At 42.1% G+C, this 17,665-nt stretch overlaps 2 protein-coding genes across 2 annotated transcripts in view; one reads left to right on the forward strand and one right to left on the reverse strand.

The window, feature by feature from the left end:
* opn1sw1 (opsin 1 (cone pigments), short-wave-sensitive 1) overlaps positions 1-2,390 on the reverse strand; it is a 4,721-nt gene extending 2,331 nt beyond the window's left edge. Inside the window, exons 1-3 of the mRNA XM_017440504.3 lie at positions 2,021-2,390; positions 1,785-1,953; positions 1,544-1,709 (exon numbers count right to left, since the gene is read on the reverse strand). Coding sequence (XP_017295993.1) covers positions 1,544-1,709; positions 1,785-1,953; positions 2,021-2,360 — 675 coding nt within the window. The 5' untranslated portion in view covers positions 2,361-2,390. The remainder of the gene's footprint in view (positions 1-1,543; positions 1,710-1,784; positions 1,954-2,020) is intronic.
* Positions 2,391-9,710: 7,320 nt separating this feature from the next.
* Positions 9,711-17,665, forward strand: part of tnpo3 (transportin 3) — a 13,143-nt gene continuing 5,188 nt past the window's right edge. The window contains exons 1-17 of the mRNA XM_017440507.3: positions 9,711-9,970; positions 10,558-10,758; positions 11,095-11,168; positions 11,265-11,421; positions 11,739-11,882; positions 11,991-12,166; positions 12,237-12,375; positions 12,557-12,703; positions 12,794-12,901; positions 12,984-13,075; positions 13,162-13,301; positions 13,594-13,785; positions 13,939-14,030; positions 14,100-14,176; positions 14,273-14,333; positions 14,418-14,558; positions 14,643-14,759. Of these exons, the coding sequence (XP_017295996.1) occupies positions 9,851-9,970; positions 10,558-10,758; positions 11,095-11,168; positions 11,265-11,421; positions 11,739-11,882; positions 11,991-12,166; positions 12,237-12,375; positions 12,557-12,703; positions 12,794-12,901; positions 12,984-13,075; positions 13,162-13,301; positions 13,594-13,785; positions 13,939-14,030; positions 14,100-14,176; positions 14,273-14,333; positions 14,418-14,558; positions 14,643-14,759 (2,178 nt within the window). The 5' untranslated portion in view covers positions 9,711-9,850. The remainder of the gene's footprint in view (positions 9,971-10,557; positions 10,759-11,094; positions 11,169-11,264; positions 11,422-11,738; positions 11,883-11,990; positions 12,167-12,236; positions 12,376-12,556; positions 12,704-12,793; positions 12,902-12,983; positions 13,076-13,161; positions 13,302-13,593; positions 13,786-13,938; positions 14,031-14,099; positions 14,177-14,272; positions 14,334-14,417; positions 14,559-14,642; positions 14,760-17,665) is intronic.

Below are 17,665 nucleotides of genomic sequence, written 5' to 3' on the forward strand. Positions count from 1 at the left end.
ACCACCTGTCCCTCAGACCGTGGAACAACCTGTCCCTCAGACCGTGGAACAACCTGTCCCTCAGACCCTGGAACAACCTGTCCCTCAGACCGTGGACTGACCTGTCCCTCAGACCATGGACTGACCTGTCCCCCCATGAAAACTCTGCGTTCAGTTTCAGTCCATCAGGTTTTCATGTTGTTTTTTGCTGTTTTAATCCGCTTCATTATTGTTCTTAATTGTTTTTTAATTTTATTACTGTGTTTTTGTTAGTTTCTAAACCAACTTTTGAAGCATGTTGATTGAGTTTGTTTTAATCATGGTATAGAAATAGATTTACAGTGATATTATTTTGAAGAGTTTGTCTCGTTAGTCTCTATGTGTCCCTGCGATGGACTTGCGACCTGTCCAGGGTGTCCCCCGCCTCTTGCACAGTGACTGCTGGGGACAGGCACCAGCTCCCCGTGACCCAAAATGGAGAAGCGGGTAAAGAAAATGGATGGATGGATGGATGGATTATTTTGAAGAGCATTTATGAGCTTTATTTTGAAACTCAAGGTTCAGTCCTCTTCCTGTTCCTCTGAATCCTCCTGAGACGACAGGAAGGATCTGTGGGGGCGGCCATGATGGAAACATAGGATGAAGAAAAGCATGTTGGGTAATATAGAAGTCCCAGAAGCTGCTGAGGAACTGGTTGCCATGGTGATTCCCACCTTTTTAGGGCCACAGGAAGGGGAGGGTCAGCACACAGCAGCATTTTAGGCAGAAACACAGAGTAAACAGTAAGCCTCAGACAAACAGTCTCTGAGTGAAAACTATCAGTTGGATCAGAACTTCTTGACCCGTGAGCAGCAGAAGGTTCTGGTTGATGGTTCTACAGGGTTTATGGAGGAGATATGAAGAGTTAAAAAGAGCTTTCACTTCCTGTTTGGAAGCTCAGATCCAATGGAAGTCAATGAGAGTTTGGGTGTGACCTCTGACCTCCAGCAGAGACACACTGGGTGGAAGAAATATCTACGACTGGATGGAGAAGAAAAGGAAAGATTGTGGGAATAAGAAGAGTTTGCAAAAATTTTGTTGCCTATGGGAACATTTTTTCCTTTTTTCTGACTTTCTTCTTCGCCATAAAATATTCTTCTACCAAAAGTCAGAGCTCTCTATTCCTGACCAAGATGCACAGTTTGACTTTTTTTTTTGTTTGGGTATTTTCTAAACTGTGGTAAGAGAAGCAAGACAACAAATTATGACAAAAATATTAGCACAAGAAGATTAAAACAACAAAATATTTTTATATTTTAGTCATAATCACTGAAGTAACTTAAAGCTTAAAAATGATTGTCAGTGGTATATTTAGCCTTAGCTGGTGCAAAGAGATAAAACAAGTCTTTAGAAATAGATTAATACAGAACTATTAGTATTAGTTGATGATACTCTTTGTTAAATGGATTATATGTTATATAACAGGCAGGGTCAGGAGTCTCAGGGACTTTTATTTTGTGGGTTAAAAACTGAAATGTTTGAGAACTGCTGAGTTAAATGGTTCAGAATAAGTTTTTTGACTCACAGCTCTCAGAGCGCCCAGTAACTGGGAGTAGGAGAAAATGATGATGCTCAGAGGAAGGACGAAGCAGGTCACCAGTAGGAACTTCATGTAGCTGCCGCAGCTGCGGTCCTCGCAGTTTGAATACCAGTCGGGTCCACAGGAGCAGCCCAGCCCCTCGGGGATGTATCTGGACACAAATATCAATTTACCTGAGCAGGACACAACAGACCAGCATGACCTTTGAACTGGGTGTGATAGCTACCTGCTCCAGCCAAAGAAAGGTGGTGTGGCGCAGCCTACCCCCATGCACCAAGTGAAGACGACGGCGGCTGCAGCGTGAGTACTGCCAAACTTAAAGGCTCCAAACGGTTTACAGATGACCAGGTACCGCTCAAAGGAAAGGACAGCGAGAGACCAGGCTGTCACTAGACCTGCAGAAAGACACTGTCATCTCCTGTCATCTCTAACAAGATGGAGTCCTCACACCTGAAGGTCTACCTGCTATGGAGCCCATGGCAGCCTCCATGGCACACAAGGTGTAACCCAGGAAGTAGTAGCCCCTCATGGTGGCGACGAACACCTGACTGACGGAGAAGGTGACAAAGATGAATCCAGCCAAGGTGATGTTGACCAGGATGTAGTTGAGAGGAACTCTGAGCTTCTTGTACTTGACCGTGGCCACAAGAACGATAAAGTTTAAAGGCGCACCAACGAAGAAAACCAGGCCCATGAAGAGGGTCTGCAGATGGAAAGCCCAGGTTGGGGCCAGGTAATACTGGGGCCCCTCAAAGGGGCTGACTTTGGAGATGTTCTCGTACAGGTGGAAATGTTTCCCCATTTTCACTCTGAACTTTCTGCCAAATCAAATAGCTTCATCCTCTTTTTATACACTCATAAACCACTTAACAGTAAAGATTATCCGTACGGCTTTTCTCAAACTCTGTGGATTAAAAACTTCTGACACTTTAATCTTCTTATGGAGAGGAAGCAGAAGAAAAACACCCTTGTATCAGTTTCTGTTTTTTGAAAGTTAAAACTAAACAAGTTTCTGTTTTTTGCACAGAGAATCTTATTTTTGTATATTAGTAGGTCAGGTTTAGGTGATATTCTTTGGAGAATTGTTGATCAGCTGATCAGAACATCAGTTGTTTACTGAACACACATCTGTCTAATTAAGTGATTAATTCCTCTTCAAACCACTACACTTTTAGAAATAATTAATAAATAATAAAAATAATTAAAAATAATTAAATATGATGTGGGAAGATCAGGGGTTTGAATCCCGGTGCCAACCTCAGTTACACAATGAGTGAGAGACAAAATGAACGTCACCTGGATTAACAAGGTATGTGTCAGATGTTGGGGAACCAGAACATTCTGACAAGAAATGGGCTATCTATCTATCTATCTATCTATCTATCTATCTATCTATCTATCTATCTATCTATCTATCTATCTATCTATCTATCGTATATGTCTCTAGTCTTTGAGCTCAGGTGCTTCCTGTTTCCACTGATCTTCGGATGTTTCTACACATTGATTGGAGTCCATCTGTGGTAAACTCAGCTGATTGGACAGGATTTGGACAGAAAGCACACACCTTCTATATAAGGTCCTATTTTTGACAGAGCATATCAGAGTGCAAATCAAGATCTGAAGTCCCAGGAATTGTCTGTAGATCCCTGAGAGGATTGTATCAAGGCGAGATGGAAGAAGCTCAGCATCACCAGCCACCCAGTCAATCTGTACAGGGGTAGAAGGACCTTGTCTGTGGAGAGAGGAGAACCTTCCAGAAGGACAATATGCAGCACTTTACCATACAGGCCGGATTAGTGGAGTGCAGCAGAAAATGTTGTTCTGTGCCTTAATACAGACCTGTCTAAAGACGATTCCTTTCATTTTTTGGCTTGGTTTGTGCTCTGGCATGCTCTGTCAACTACGGGACATTTATATAGACAGGTGTCTTTTTAAACCATGTCCAGTGAATTTACCACATGTGAACTCCTGTCAAGTGTTGAAACATTTGAAAGATGATTAGTGGAAACAGGATGCACCTGAGCTCAAAGACCGAATGCTAATGCACATGTTATATTTTAGAGTTTTAATAAATTTGCAGAAATGAATTTCATCCATTTTTAAATAAGATTGTAAAGAAATGTGAAATCAGTGAAGTGCTGTTAATAATTTCTAAATAAGCTAACATGAAAAATATGTTTAAACTTCTTTACTGTAGATAAAAATAAAATCTGTAAGGTTTTTTTTTTCTTTTTGATTTCCGGAAGAATAACCTTCAATCTTCAGTGCTGAGGTGACCTGATGAAGAGGCTCAGCTCGGTGATGAAGAGCAGGTGGCTGTCAGATAAAAACACAATAAGAACCTTTACTTTTCCATGACTTCAGGTCTAATCCGGATGTTTAAGACTTACCTGACTTACCTCATCCTCCTCAATCTTCCAAATCCTGAAAACATGGTCGCAAATCAGATTAGAGTCAGGATGACTCCACAGCTCAAAGTGCTTCTCTCCTTACAGGTTTACTGAGGTCCAAACGGACAAGTGGGTCAATGGGAGGAAGATACGGATAATATCTGCTACTCAGGTACTTGTCCACCTGCTGCTCCTCTTCTTCATCACTTCATCTCTTCTTATTCTTCTTCACAGAGGGAAGCGTCTGAGCTGCAGCAAAGATGGAGATATTCTGTTTTGTTTCAGAGAAATGGGACATTTTAAGTTTCATGAAATAACTTTTCCTTCTGGTGATCTGTTCTGGAGCTTTCAGGGACAGCTTTGTTTTTTGTTTTTTTGCTCCTCAAGTGTTTTTTTTTTGAGATCTGACAGAAGACTGACTGAATCCAAAAAGACAAGTTGGACTGTACTGATTATTGATTCATGATTGATCAGTGCCCTTCAGAGCTGAGGCTGTATCGTAACCAGGCTGTGAGCAAGATAAGCATGGGTATGATACGACCTCAACTCGGAGAGCTTTCACTGCAGCCACAAATGTAACTGATCAGTTCTTTGGTCTGACTTTAGATTAAACTGATCAGTTCTTGCCTTCTGAACAGAGTTTCTGCTGATCAGGGACCTTACGTACGTACAAAAACCTTCCACTCACAAGTCGGGATGTAACAAAATGATCATTGCATGAAAGTGTGCCTAAATATACGTACACTTTTTGGCCTGCTGTGAGAATGTGCAGACTTTTTCAGTTGACAGTATCAAACTACAAAGTCCTGAAACTCGCCTAAATCCATTGAAATATGACTCCATTTGGTTTCTGAACTGAAGAGGCATTTGAACATGTTTGACCATTTATGGTTTAAAGCCAAACAATGAAACTGAATCACATTTAATTTCATACAACACACCTCAGAAATCATCAAAACAACCTTAACCCACTGTAAATTGTAAAGTTTTATCTATTTTTGTTAAGTGTAGATGTAAACACGCATCAGTGACCACGTTTTAAAGGGATAAGACCAGAGGCCTCATGCATCAAAGAGTCTGCAGATGTTATGCTAAATGTTGGCATATGGATAAATTGGAGTGTGTGTGCACTAAAATATTCAGATTTATCAACCTGCGCATGCATGTTTCAGTGCACCTTTCCTTTATACATCCCAATTTACACGGAACTGAGTGTACACGAGACACCTCCCCTGACACGTTTCCATTTAAATATATCCTGGTATGTGATGATTTTCTCTGCGTGATCAAAAATGATGTCTAGATCCATCCATCCATCTTCTTCCTCTTATCCGGGGTCGGGTCGCGGGGGCAGCAGCCTAAGCAGGGAGACCCAGACTTCCCTCTCCCCAGCCACTTGGGCCAGCTCCTCCGGGGGAATCCCAAGGCGTTCCCAGGCCAGCCGAGAAACATAGTCCCTCCAGCGTGTCCTGGGTCTTCCTCTGGGCCTCCTCCCAGCAGGACGTTCCCGGAACACCTCACCAGGGAGGCGTCCAGGAGGCATCCTCACCAGATGAAAATGATGTCTAGATGCAGGAAAATGAGGAATTTCATGGAATGTGAGTCAGAGGCTTTCTGCACCAGTTACACACTATTATTGTAAATGAATGAAGAGAACCAGGGGCGCAGATCTGAGACTGAGGCATTTCCAACTTTAAGAACATAATTTCTGTAAACACAGAGGCACTCAGGGGCTTGGTAGAACTTAGAGGCTTATTTATTAAATAGTTGATGGAGCGTTTCAGCCACAGTGTTGGGGATTTTGATATATCTGGGCATCATAGAATGAGAGTGTCCCTTACAGCTGGCATGGCACGGCTCGTGGACGACTGTGAAACACCCGGCCTGTCAGCCAGATCCCTCTGAAAGGCTCTAATTCCAAGGGAACCCAGCATGGAGAGGACTGGCACCAGCAACTCCCAGCTCCTCCTAGTTTCCCTGTGTAAGGCTGGACCCAGATCAGCTCAGAGGTCCAACAGAGTGGTCCTGGGACTCTGAACCAGATAATAAACCCGACATCATCATCATGTGTCAGCAGGTCAGTGGGTTTCCTTCAGCAGAACCAAAGCGGATATTGTTCTACAATTACACACAACTTTACACAGTTATTAATGGCCATGTGTCGCTGTCTACACTTTGTTGACCTTGGAAATGATCACACCTGACTTGTTCTGAATTAATCTGCTCATCCAACACCGTTTTCTTCTCGATGAGAATGGAAGAGCCCCTTGGACAATTCACATGCGTATTTACATTACATCTAACAAAAGTAGAAAAAACGTTACAGTTTACGTTGGGTTGGGGTTTTGATCATTTCTGAGGAACGTTATATGTTATGTTGTATGAGGTTATTGTGATTCAGTTTCATTGTTTGGTTTTAAACCATATACGCTCAAACTCACAAGAAAACATTGTGTTCAAATGTCCCTTGAGTAGTTTTTTGTTTTGCATGGCATCCGCACATTCTCACAGCAGGTCAGAAGTGGGCTTATATTTGTGCAACTTTCGTTTTGACACATCTCAATGTGTGTGTAGAACATGGTGCATGCAACTTTTTTGTGCATCATTCATTAATGAAGCTCCTGGTCTTTTTACATCAGGTGTTACTCTCAGGATTTGGTTTCAGAAATCCTCAGTTTAGTTTGTGACTTGTGATGTTTAATCTGGTACGTTAAATAAACCAAAATATTAAACTTTTTATGTTTGTGTGTGAAATGAATTGTTTTCAACAATTTTGTGAACTGATGTCAAAGTAAACATTAAATGATTGATTCTCTGGTCTTTATAAAGAAAAAAAAACTATTTTTAGTATTAATAAAACTATTTTATTTTTATCTCAATGCACTAAACAAAAAATTACAAGTTCAAATCATATATTCAATTTAGCTTAAAACAAACTCAGATTTGAATCCAATTACAGTCTGTTAAAACCAGTTATAACACAATACAGAAACATAAAATACATTATGAAATGACGATTAGTTAGTTATCATTTAAGGAAGCTAGCAGATTGTATATCTTGTTGATAATATTACAGCTTCAATGCAAACATCACTTGATAAAATTGCTCCTCTGAAAAAGAAAGTGATCAGTCAGAGGAAGATGGCTCCTTGGTTTAATTCAGAGTTAGTGCTCCACTAACATGGAAGAATTTTATTTAACCTGAAGAGATAGTCTGCTAACATTTAAGAAAGCCTTTGTGAAGCTAGAAGTGTATATTATTCATCTTTAATAAAAGAAAAGAAGAACAAGCCCAGGTTTCTGTTCAGTTCTGTAGCTCGACTAATGAAGAGTCCTGTCTCTGTTGAACCATTTATCCCTATAACTGTATTTATTCATGAAATCTGATTAATCCAATCAGTTACTTTGATTACAAGCATGTCTTAAAGACATAAAAACTTGGATGACTTTTAATTTCCTGCTTTTAATGTAAGGATTCTGCATCATTCACAGGTTCCAGTTGGAGTGAGCTGCTTTGTTCCTATTGGGTGGGGCTGCCTCTGGCAGGTCCTGCTCAGCTGATTGCCATTAAGCAGCCGATTACCTGGCCATAAAAGGCTTAGCTGAAAAAAAAATTCTTTGCTGCCCTGTTTGTTCTTACATGGTAATATTTGGATCCTCTTTAACTCCTTAAGCATTATTCCTAAGTGTGAATCTATGGTTAAAGAATCCTTACTAATACCTGTCTACAGATTTCCTTGTGGTCTTCACAACGACTTCTTGTTGGGAATTAGCTCCTAGAATCCTCCAACACCACCTCACTCTTCAGCCTGCTCCTCTTCAAATGACTCTCAGCTCCAGAAGATCCTCCTGCCAAACATGCAGAAAAGTCAGCCCAATCTTTAATCTGTTGTCTACCTGACCTGCTCTCTCCACACTCACCTGACATGATACCCACTAGTTCCAGAATCCTCCACCTCCTCTGATACCTGACAGAGGAGGTATCAAAAAGACTTCTCCCCTAAATACTATTAATCATTCTACTCACCTGGATTCAGTCAATGACCTCTCCTAGTTTGTTGCTCTTCAGATGTACCCTGCCTCCCCTTACTCTTCCTTTCAAAATAAAAAAACATTTATGCTTACCTGTCTTCTGCTGTGGCTCTTTCCGGTCTCTGTAAACTTGAACCCTGTGAAGCTAAAAGACTAAATATGACATTTAAACTCAGACAGACAGAGGTTGTGGTTTTTGGACCTGAGCATCTTAGCCTTTCTCTTTCTGTGGATAGCATTAATTTGTTCTCCAGTTCTAAAGTAAAGAACCTCAGTGTTATTTAGGATCAGGATGTCTTTTAACCCCACATTAAAACTGTTACCAGGACTGCTTTCCTCCACCTGAACAATATCACTGAAATTAGAAACATCTCGTCTCAAAATGATGCAGAAAAACTGCTCCATGCATTTATCACCTCCAGGCTGGACTGTTGGAACTCTTTATTATCTGGGAGTCCAAAAACTCTTTAAAAGTCTTCAGTTGATCCAAACTGCTGCTGCCAGAGTTCTGATCAGAGATCAGATTTCTACAGTTTCAGCTTCTCTCCATCAGCTTCCTGTCAGATTCAGAGGAGAATTTAAGATCTTCCTCCTAACATCCAAAGCTCTCAACAACCAAGCTCCATCTGATATTAAAGATCTTATTGGCCCATATTTTCCTAACAGAGCTCTCTGCTCTCAGACTGCAGGTTTCCTTGTGGTTCCTAGAGGTTCTAACAGGAGAACAGGAGGCGGAGCTTCAGTTTTAAGGCTCCTCTCTTCAGTTTCTGTCCGTGAGGCTGACACCCTGTCAATCCTATAGTTAGGGTTGGTTTGGGTTTCCTGAGCTATCCTTTAGTTCTTCTGCTATAGGTTTAGACTGTTGGAGGACAAGTTGACCACATTTCCCCACTCTGCTGCTGAATTTACTTGCTCTACTCTCCATGTTTGTATTTGTAATTATCTTTACAATTAACATGTGTTTTTTTCCCATAGAAACTACACCTGGACCAGTCATTCCATGTTTGTCTGTGTCTCTTTCTTGTCCTCTCTAACCCCAGCTGGTCGAAGCAGATGGCCTCTTGTCCTGGTTCTGATTCTGGTTCTGCTGGATGTTTATTTCTGTTTAAAGAGAGTTTTTCCTTTCCACTGTCACCAATGTACTGTTCAGGAAGGGAGACTGAGACAAAGTGAAAATTCTGCTTCCTTAGATAGCTTTTACAAATAGGCTTTTATAAAGTATGTGAAGGTTTTGTACAGAGATGACCTAAGATGACTTTTGTTGTGAATTGGAGCTATATAAATAAAATGAATTAGATTATATTTAGATGAAGCACTCATAACTTCACAACTGTTCATTTTCTGTTTTCACAGCAATGTTTTCAGTTTTTGTTCTGAAAAAAATATTGTTATGATAAATTCTAGAGTTTTGAGAGTACAGTTTTCAAATCCAGAGCTAATTCATTTAATAGTTTTCATGACATGTTTGTTTTTCCTCAAAGTAAAACAGCTGAATGAACATCATTACTTTTATTTGATATGAACAACAAAAAAATTCCTATTTATTATTATTATTATTATTATTATTATAGCTTGTTATGCCCGTATTTGTTACTGTCTGACACGTTAAATTTACTCTTAAATGTGTTAACTCTTGAACAAAATGAAAGTAAATTGTAGATTTTCTGAGTTCCGGGTTCGGTGTGATCTTTCAGCCTGGCAGGGGTCGGAACAAAAGTCCTGCCCGCCGTGTTTCTCGTCGGACCAGGATGGGGGCTGCCCGCGGGAACCCTGTGTGAGATGGCGGCTAACGCTCGGACTGTTTAGGAGGTTTTCAGCTCTGCTACCGAACCGAACCGCCTGCCTTCCTGGATTCTATTTTTGAGCCGTTATGGAGGGCGGTAAACCGAGCCTGGCGCTGGTCTACCAGGCGGTCCAGGCCCTGTACCACGACCCGGACCCGGCTGGGAAGGAACGAGCCTCGCTTTGGCTCGGAGAGCTCCAGAGATCGGTAAGAAGATGGGAGAGGCCGGCGAACCGGAAGGCGGTACCGGTTGGGTGTAATGTAGGACGTAATGTTGGTGGACTGAGGTTTAATGTCTCACCTGTGTGAGAAGTGGACAGGTTGGGTGAACTGCGCAGTCTCCGAGGACACTTTAGTTCCTGTTAGCATGGCCGCTAAGCTAACAAAATGAATGGATCAAAACAGATACTCACTTTTACCTCTTAACTATATTTTAATAATAATGGCTCAAGTATAAACACCGTTTTAAAATTGCACTTTAATATTTAGAATAAAAATATTTTTATTGTTTTTAAGGTTTTAACTCCGATAGGCCCATAAGCATGGCACAAACTGACAGCTGAGATACACACCAAACTTCAGCCAAAAACAGTCTAATTTTATCTGCTTATACTCCAAACTTCAGCCAAAAACAGTCTAATTTTATCTGCTATTACACCAAACTTCAGTCAAAAACAGTCTAATTGCATCTGCTATTACACCAAACTAGTTTAAAACTAATTTTATGAAAACACAAACCTGTTTAGTGAGACATTGCGTACCTGATGTGACATCACTTCCTGTCCTGTGTACAGATGTTTGCCTGGGAGATCTCAGACCAGCTCCTGCAGCTCAAACAGGATGTCGAGTCATGTTATTTTGCTGCTCAGACAATGAAGATGAAGATCCAGATGTCCTTCTACGAGCTTCCACCTGAGACCCACAATGCACTGCGAGACTCCCTGCTGACCCACATCCAAAACCTCAAAGACCTGTCGCCCATCATTGTCACACAGGTAACATCAGGTGATCATTGAACAGAGGCTGCTGCTCATATTGGTTTTTGCTTTCCTTTCAGGTTTGCGTTGAACTGTGAGAGTAAGACTGCCTTTACATGATAAAACAGGCCTGTCAGACATGGATCTGATGATAAATACAACTCTAACTCAGATCTGTTTAAGCCCTCACTAAAGTCAGTGTTTGACTCTAACTTTTTATACATTTAAGTCTTGAAAGTTTGATGTTTTAATTAATGCAAACTGGAGGAAATCAGCAGGTGTTGAAACAAGTTGAAATAAAAGAAGGAAGTAGTTTGTAAAAAGAATGTTTACCATAAGTTTGTGTCATCTCAGCTGGCGCTAGCGATCGCTGATCTCGCTCTTCAGATGGCCTCATGGAAAGGATGTGTTCACACGCTCATAGAAAAGTAGGAATTCACAGTCACCCAAACTGTTCACACACGGGCTGTACTGTAAAGATTCTGCTGGCTCACCTGTTGTTCCTGTGGCTTCGTCTCTACCAGGTACAACAATGACATCAGTTCAATGCCATTCCTCATAGAGATTCTGACAGTTTTACCGGAGGAAGTTCACAGCCGATCTCTGAGGATCGGAGCTAATCGGAGGACAGAAATCATCGAGGACCTGGCATTTTACTCCACCACCATGGTCACACTGCTGGTTAGACTGTCCTCTATCTGCCCACAGTCTGTCCTTAGTGTGTCTCTCTGTCTGACTCTGATAAGACTGTCTATCTGTCCTTGGACTGGTTTTTCTTAGTCTGTCCTGAGTCCGTCTATCCGTTTGTCCCAAATAATATGTGACTCCTAACTCTGGACCTTAGTAGCTCATGTCTCCTGACTTTAGACCTCAGTAATCCTAGACTTCTGACTGTGGACCCCAGTAATCCCTGACTCTGGACCTCAGTAATGTCTGACTCCTGAGTGTGAACCTCAGTAGTCCTGGTGCCTTGATTTTTACCTTTCCTTTCTCCTCAGACGTCCTGCGTGGAGAAGACTGGGACTGATGAGAAAATGCTCATCAAAGTGTTTCGGTGTCTCGGCAGCTGGTTCAACCTGGGAGTCCTGGACAGTAACTTCATGGCCAGTAATCAGCTGCTGATGGTCCTCTTCCAAATCCTGGTGAGCTTCAGTCTTTGGGGACAGATCTGTGGAAGACTGAGGGTCTCCTGCTGATAGAATTCATTTATTTATTTTCAAATTTATTTTATTATTTGTTTGTTTTTACAGCAAAGGGATGAAACCTCAACTAATTTACATGAAGCAGCATCGGACTGTGTCTGCTCAGCTCTCTACGCCATAGAGAACGTGGACACCAACATACCTTTGGCTTTGCAGCTCTTCCAGGGTGTCCTGACGCTGGAGACGGCCTATCACATGGCTGTGGCTCGAGAAGACCTGGACAAGTAAAATATGAGACACAATCATTGATTGGACATTTGTTCATCATCATCATTGTTTGGTTTTTGTCCTTAGGGTGCTGAACTACTGCAGGATCTTTACTGAGCTCTGTGAGACATTTCTAGAAACCACAGTCAGGAGTCCAGGTCAGGGTATGGGAGACCTGAGGACACTGGAGCTGCTGCTGATCTGTGCAGGACACCCACAGTACGAGGTATCAGAAGAACCAGCAGGTTTTAGCTTCTGGATATTAAGAACAGTGAAGTTTGTTGTTACCTTTTTAGACTGCACAACCTAAACAAACCTCAGAACTCTGCAACACCTTTCTGGTTGAGAATCTGTTCTGTTTGCAGGTTATGTTTGTCTTGGTTCTGATTCTAGTGTCTGTGTTCCAGGTTGTGGAGATTTCTTTTAACTTCTGGTATCGTCTGGGAGAACATCTGTATAAAATAAACGATGCAAACCTTCACAGCATCTTCAGACCGTACATACAGAGACTGCTCCACTGTTTGGCCCGACACTGCCAGCTTGATCCAGACCATGTAAGAAATTAGAATCACCTTTAACTGTTGGAGGTCTGATTCTAAATGCTATTCTCAGTTTTTAATTCTAAAGTTAATTTCACCTGACAGGAAGGAATCCCAGAGGAAACAGACGACTTTGGGGAGTTCAGGATGAGAGTGTCAGATCTCGTTAAAGATGTTATTTTTCTTGTTGGATCCATGGAGTGCTTCTCCCAGGTACCTTTAATTTATCCTGATAATCTATCCTCACCCATATCCATATAAAAATTAACATCTGTCTTGTTGTGTATTCCTTCAGTTGTATTCCACTTTAAAAGATGGGAACCCCCCCTGGGAGGTGACAGAGGCTGTTCTTTTTATCATGGCTTCCATTGCTAAAAGTGTTGACCCGTGAGTGTCTGAGGAGGATAAACTTGGTGGAACAGATGTCAGGAGATGTCACGGACTGCTGATGTATTTGTTCTGTTATTTTTCAGAGAAAACAACCCCACTGTGGCAGAGGTTCTTCAGCAGGTTGTCTTACTTCCTGAGAGTGTCCACATGGCAGTTCGGTACACTAGCATCGAGCTGGTTGGAGAGATGAGCGATGTCGTGGACAGAAACCCGAGATTCCTGGGTAAGACACAAGCAAAACACAATGCTGGTGACTCAAAGGTCCCACAACAATTCAGTTCAGTAAAACTTTTAGAACATTTCAAATCATTTTGACCAGAACTAAAAAATTGGTCCTGCTGGTTCTGGATCAGATCTCAGAATATCCAGAGGTTTAAGGTCAAGCTTAAAAATGTAGAAAATGGTTTGTGATCATGACAATAAAAACTGGATTAAGTCAGATTTCTGATGCTGTAAAAACCTGTTTTCTTTCTGAAAAACAACCAGAGCCTTTATTTTTCTTGTTTTGGCGTCAGACCCAGTGTTGAACTACCTGATGAAAGGTCTCAGAGAGAAACCTCTGGCGTCTGCAGCAGCGAAGGCGATCCACAACATCTGTTCAGTGTGCAGGGATCACATGGCTCAACACTTCCAGGGCCTTCTGGACATTGCTCGCTCCCTTGACTCTTTCGCTCTGTCCACGGAGGCTGCTGTCGGACTGCTGAAAGGTACCTGTCGTACACCCAGGGCTTACCTGTAAAGCCAGAGCACAGACAGTGAGAAGTTTTCATCTATTTAAGTAACAGGAAGTGGAAAAAGTTTCCACAGGTAACCTGTTCAAGTGTTCCTTCGTTATTAGTCATCTGATGTTACCTGTGCAGGTACGGCTCTGGTCCTGGCTCGTCTTCCTCTGGAGAAGATCGCAGAATGTCTTAGTGATCTTTGTGCTGTTCAGGTGATGGCTCTGAAAAAGGTGAGTGTATTTTTGTCACAGTTTTCAGAAAAACGGAGGAAATATTTAGGTTGAACCTTGTTGTTTCAGCTTCTGTCAGAACAATCTGCAAACGGTAAATCAGCTGATCCGACTGTGTGGCTCGACAGACTAGCTGTTATCTTCAGGTGAGGAAAACTTTATTCAGAGTAACCCTGGCTAACCGTGACCCTAAGTGTTTAAATGAAGCTGCAGACAGTGAAGACATTGGTTTTTATTTTCAGACACACAAACCCCATCGTAGAGAACGGACAGACACATCCCTGTCAGAAGGTCATCCAGGAGGTAAATCGCCCCAACGCACCTGAGCTTTGTTAGGAGAACTTGTTTGAATATTAAATGATTAAAGATGAGCTGGCTCACCTGCAGATCTGGCCGGTGCTGTCAGAGACACTGAACGCTCACCAGGCCGATAACCGGATTGTGGAGCGGTGCTGCCGCTGCCTCCGCTTCGCTGTGCGATGCGTCGGAAAAGGGTCCGCCTCCCTTCTGCAGCCTCTCGTCACTCAGGTGAGACAGGGGGATGAAACCTGAGTGATGTCATGTAAATATCTGTTACCATGGAAACAACAATGATATGTTTATTGTTGTCAGATGGTGAATGTGTACCAGGTGTATCCACACTCTTGCTTCCTGTACCTGGGCAGCATCCTGGTGGATGAGTATGGCATGGAGGAGGGCTGCAGGCAGGGACTGCTTGACATGCTGCAGGTAAACACTCACCTGTTCACACTGCAGAGATGAGATCAACTGATTGGTTGCGAGTTCTGAACAGTTTTTACTCTAAGCTGTCATCATGAACTCCCAACAATTTCTATCTGCAGACCATTAAGGTTGTTTGAATTTCGATTCCGGTTCCTAATGATTCTCCATTCTGATTCTTTTAAGAGACAATATATTCTGTAACCCTTCTGTGGCACTCTTTTATAGTTTTACTTATAGTTTTACTTACCTGATTCTGACTGTGGTGCGGTGCTCGGCTGAGGCCATCATCTCTGGGTCTGAGCCTGAAACAGAAGCTGGAGCTCCACGTTCAAAAATCATCTCATTGGTTTGACTTCAACACAATAAAACTGACTCAACTTAACACTAAACACACAAAACTACACTTGACTTGTCACTTGACAAATAATGTTGGGCCTCAGTCAGAATAGAGAGAGGGGTGCGTTTTTTCTTTCGGCGGGGTTGGGAGTGAGATCGGATGGAGGATGAGGGAGTTTTTCACTAGCGCCCTCCAGCACCACACTTGATTGCTGACGCACACTGTCCATGGTTGTGCACACACATCCTGCGGATTCTTCTTTGTTGTTGTTCTGCGGTTCTTCTTCCGGATATCAAAACTAGGAATCGAAATTTAAAAATTTGAACAATTCCAGGAGAATCTAAACGTTAGTCTCGACTCCAATCGATTCTCGAGACTATGCCCAACCCTGCAGACCACAGAGACCATCTCCACTAGAAACACCTGGGGTCTCATTCATAAAACTGGGGTACGCACAAAACGACCTGAAACTTACGTACGTCACTTTCCACACAACGTTTGTGATCTATAAAACATAAACATGACAGGAAAATGCGTTTGAGACAGGGGAAACTGGAGACACGGTCAAACTCCTTTACAAACCCTCAGAGCGCAGAGGAGGCACACTTTAACACCGCTCAGAGCCGTGCACTCCCTCGCGGGGACGCACCCAATCGGTTTTTGGCACAACACCGGCCATCATTCTGTCAAAAGGTGTCAGTTCAGGTACGCCTTTACCCCCACCTGTGGCTGACAGGCTCTGGTGGTGGCCAGTTAGTCGTTTTTTTTGCCTCCACCCTAAAATCTGACCACTTTTCCTTCCCCTCAGCCTCGGTCCTCTCTGTCCCACTCACTGAATTAACAGAAGGAATGACGTGGTGCTGCTCACAACACTTCCTTTTATTTGTAACGCCACGACTGTGGCTCCCTAAGATGAAATTTTTCTGTTTTCCACCTCATCACCGGCACATCGATTTCTGCCTCGGTGAAATTTAGTTTCTCTTCTCTCCGTGGTTGCCATTGTTACAATGAAATAACACTGATCAGCTGGCTCATTTAAACCCACCTTCACCTTCATGTGGTGCTTTGCATCGACCATTAATGGTTGAATGTGGGCGTGTGGAGGGCAGAACCTGAGTTATAAAGGGGAAGTGCTTGCTGGTGTGTGTGTGCACGGTTTTATAAATCTAAATTTTTTTTTTGGTGTACACCATTTTCGCCTTTTGGGCGTATGCACACTTTTAGTATGAATCCCACTCCATCCTTTATGAATGAGAGCCCTGGTCTCCATGTCTACCAGGATAGGATTCAGGGATGGGTCTGCAACCCGCAGCCCCTCTGAAGTGGCTTCTTGAACATTGAACTAAACTGACGACGTAAAAATGTTTTAGAAATAAATGTTGTAAGCACTTTTTTAAGCTAACTCTTTTCAACATATGCATCAAGTTTCTCCAGCAGAAGGACCCTAAAGATACAACCAGGTTGCAGATATTAGCAGACATAACAATTATAAATGTGTCAGAATCAGCTGTTTCTAGTACAGTTTGATCAGTAATCAGTTTAACTGCTGAGCTAATAGTTTGTTAGCCTGTTCCTGACTTTGTTTGCACAACTTTCTAACAGTCTGCAAATTTACTAGAAAATTCAATTTTCAGTTCACGCAAATATAGAATTTAGATTTTTACAAATTTAGTGGATTTTTTTTACATTTGAAATCACTGAAATATGTTGTATAATGTCAAATTAAAAACTGAAACCTGCTAAAAGTTCGTTAGCATTCGCAGTTTAAAAACATACCAGCTCTTGATTTCAGGAGTATCAAATGGCCTGCATGTCATAGCAGGCTTAATTTGAAGTAACTGCTTGCCATACGTGCACCTCCGTCTGCTGCTGCAGACCATGAGCAGGAAACACTTGTTAGGAGGTCATGGAGAGCAGTCAGTTTCTTCAGTCAGGAGGTGTGGATCAGTCCTGCTCTTCATACCTGACAGACTGTCATGGATGCTGGTTCTTGTTCGGGGAGATTGCAGTGGTCAGACCTTGGGTGTTGTAGTCATTTGAAATGATCTTTGTGTGATGCCTCCTCCAGTGTTGCTCAGTTTCATCTCTGGGTGGCTCTACTCTCATGTTTGGATGTTTATTCTCCTGGGTACCTCCTCAGGCGAGTAGGCGTTGTTTGGCCGATCTCGAGTAATATTTACTGAGAAATACCTCCTATTAACCTTTGTTTTAAATGTAACATGTCAAATCAAGTCAAATTTATTTATATAGCTCTTTTTCAGCAACAAGACGACTCAAAGTGCTTTACATGTGAACCCAAAAATAGTCATAAAACACAACAATATGAGTTAAGATGGAACGAGGCCATGTTGATCGGAACACCTCACCAGGTTCAATCTTCAACTATGACGACTGTTTTCTTTTCTGGACAAGACATCCCCTTTTCCACTACTGTTACAAATCTTGGAGTTAGATTGGATTCTCAACTTACATTTGAAAATCACATTAAGCATCTGTTTAAAATCTGTTTCTTTCATCTTCGTAATATCTCCAAAATTCGTCCGTTTCTTTCTTTTTCTGATGCTGAGACTCTCGT

The sequence above is a fragment of the Kryptolebias marmoratus genome, linkage group LG18 (assembly GCF_001649575.2).
Source record: "Kryptolebias marmoratus isolate JLee-2015 linkage group LG18, ASM164957v2, whole genome shotgun sequence".
In the NCBI taxonomy this organism is placed as follows: Eukaryota; Metazoa; Chordata; class Actinopteri; order Cyprinodontiformes; family Rivulidae; genus Kryptolebias; species Kryptolebias marmoratus.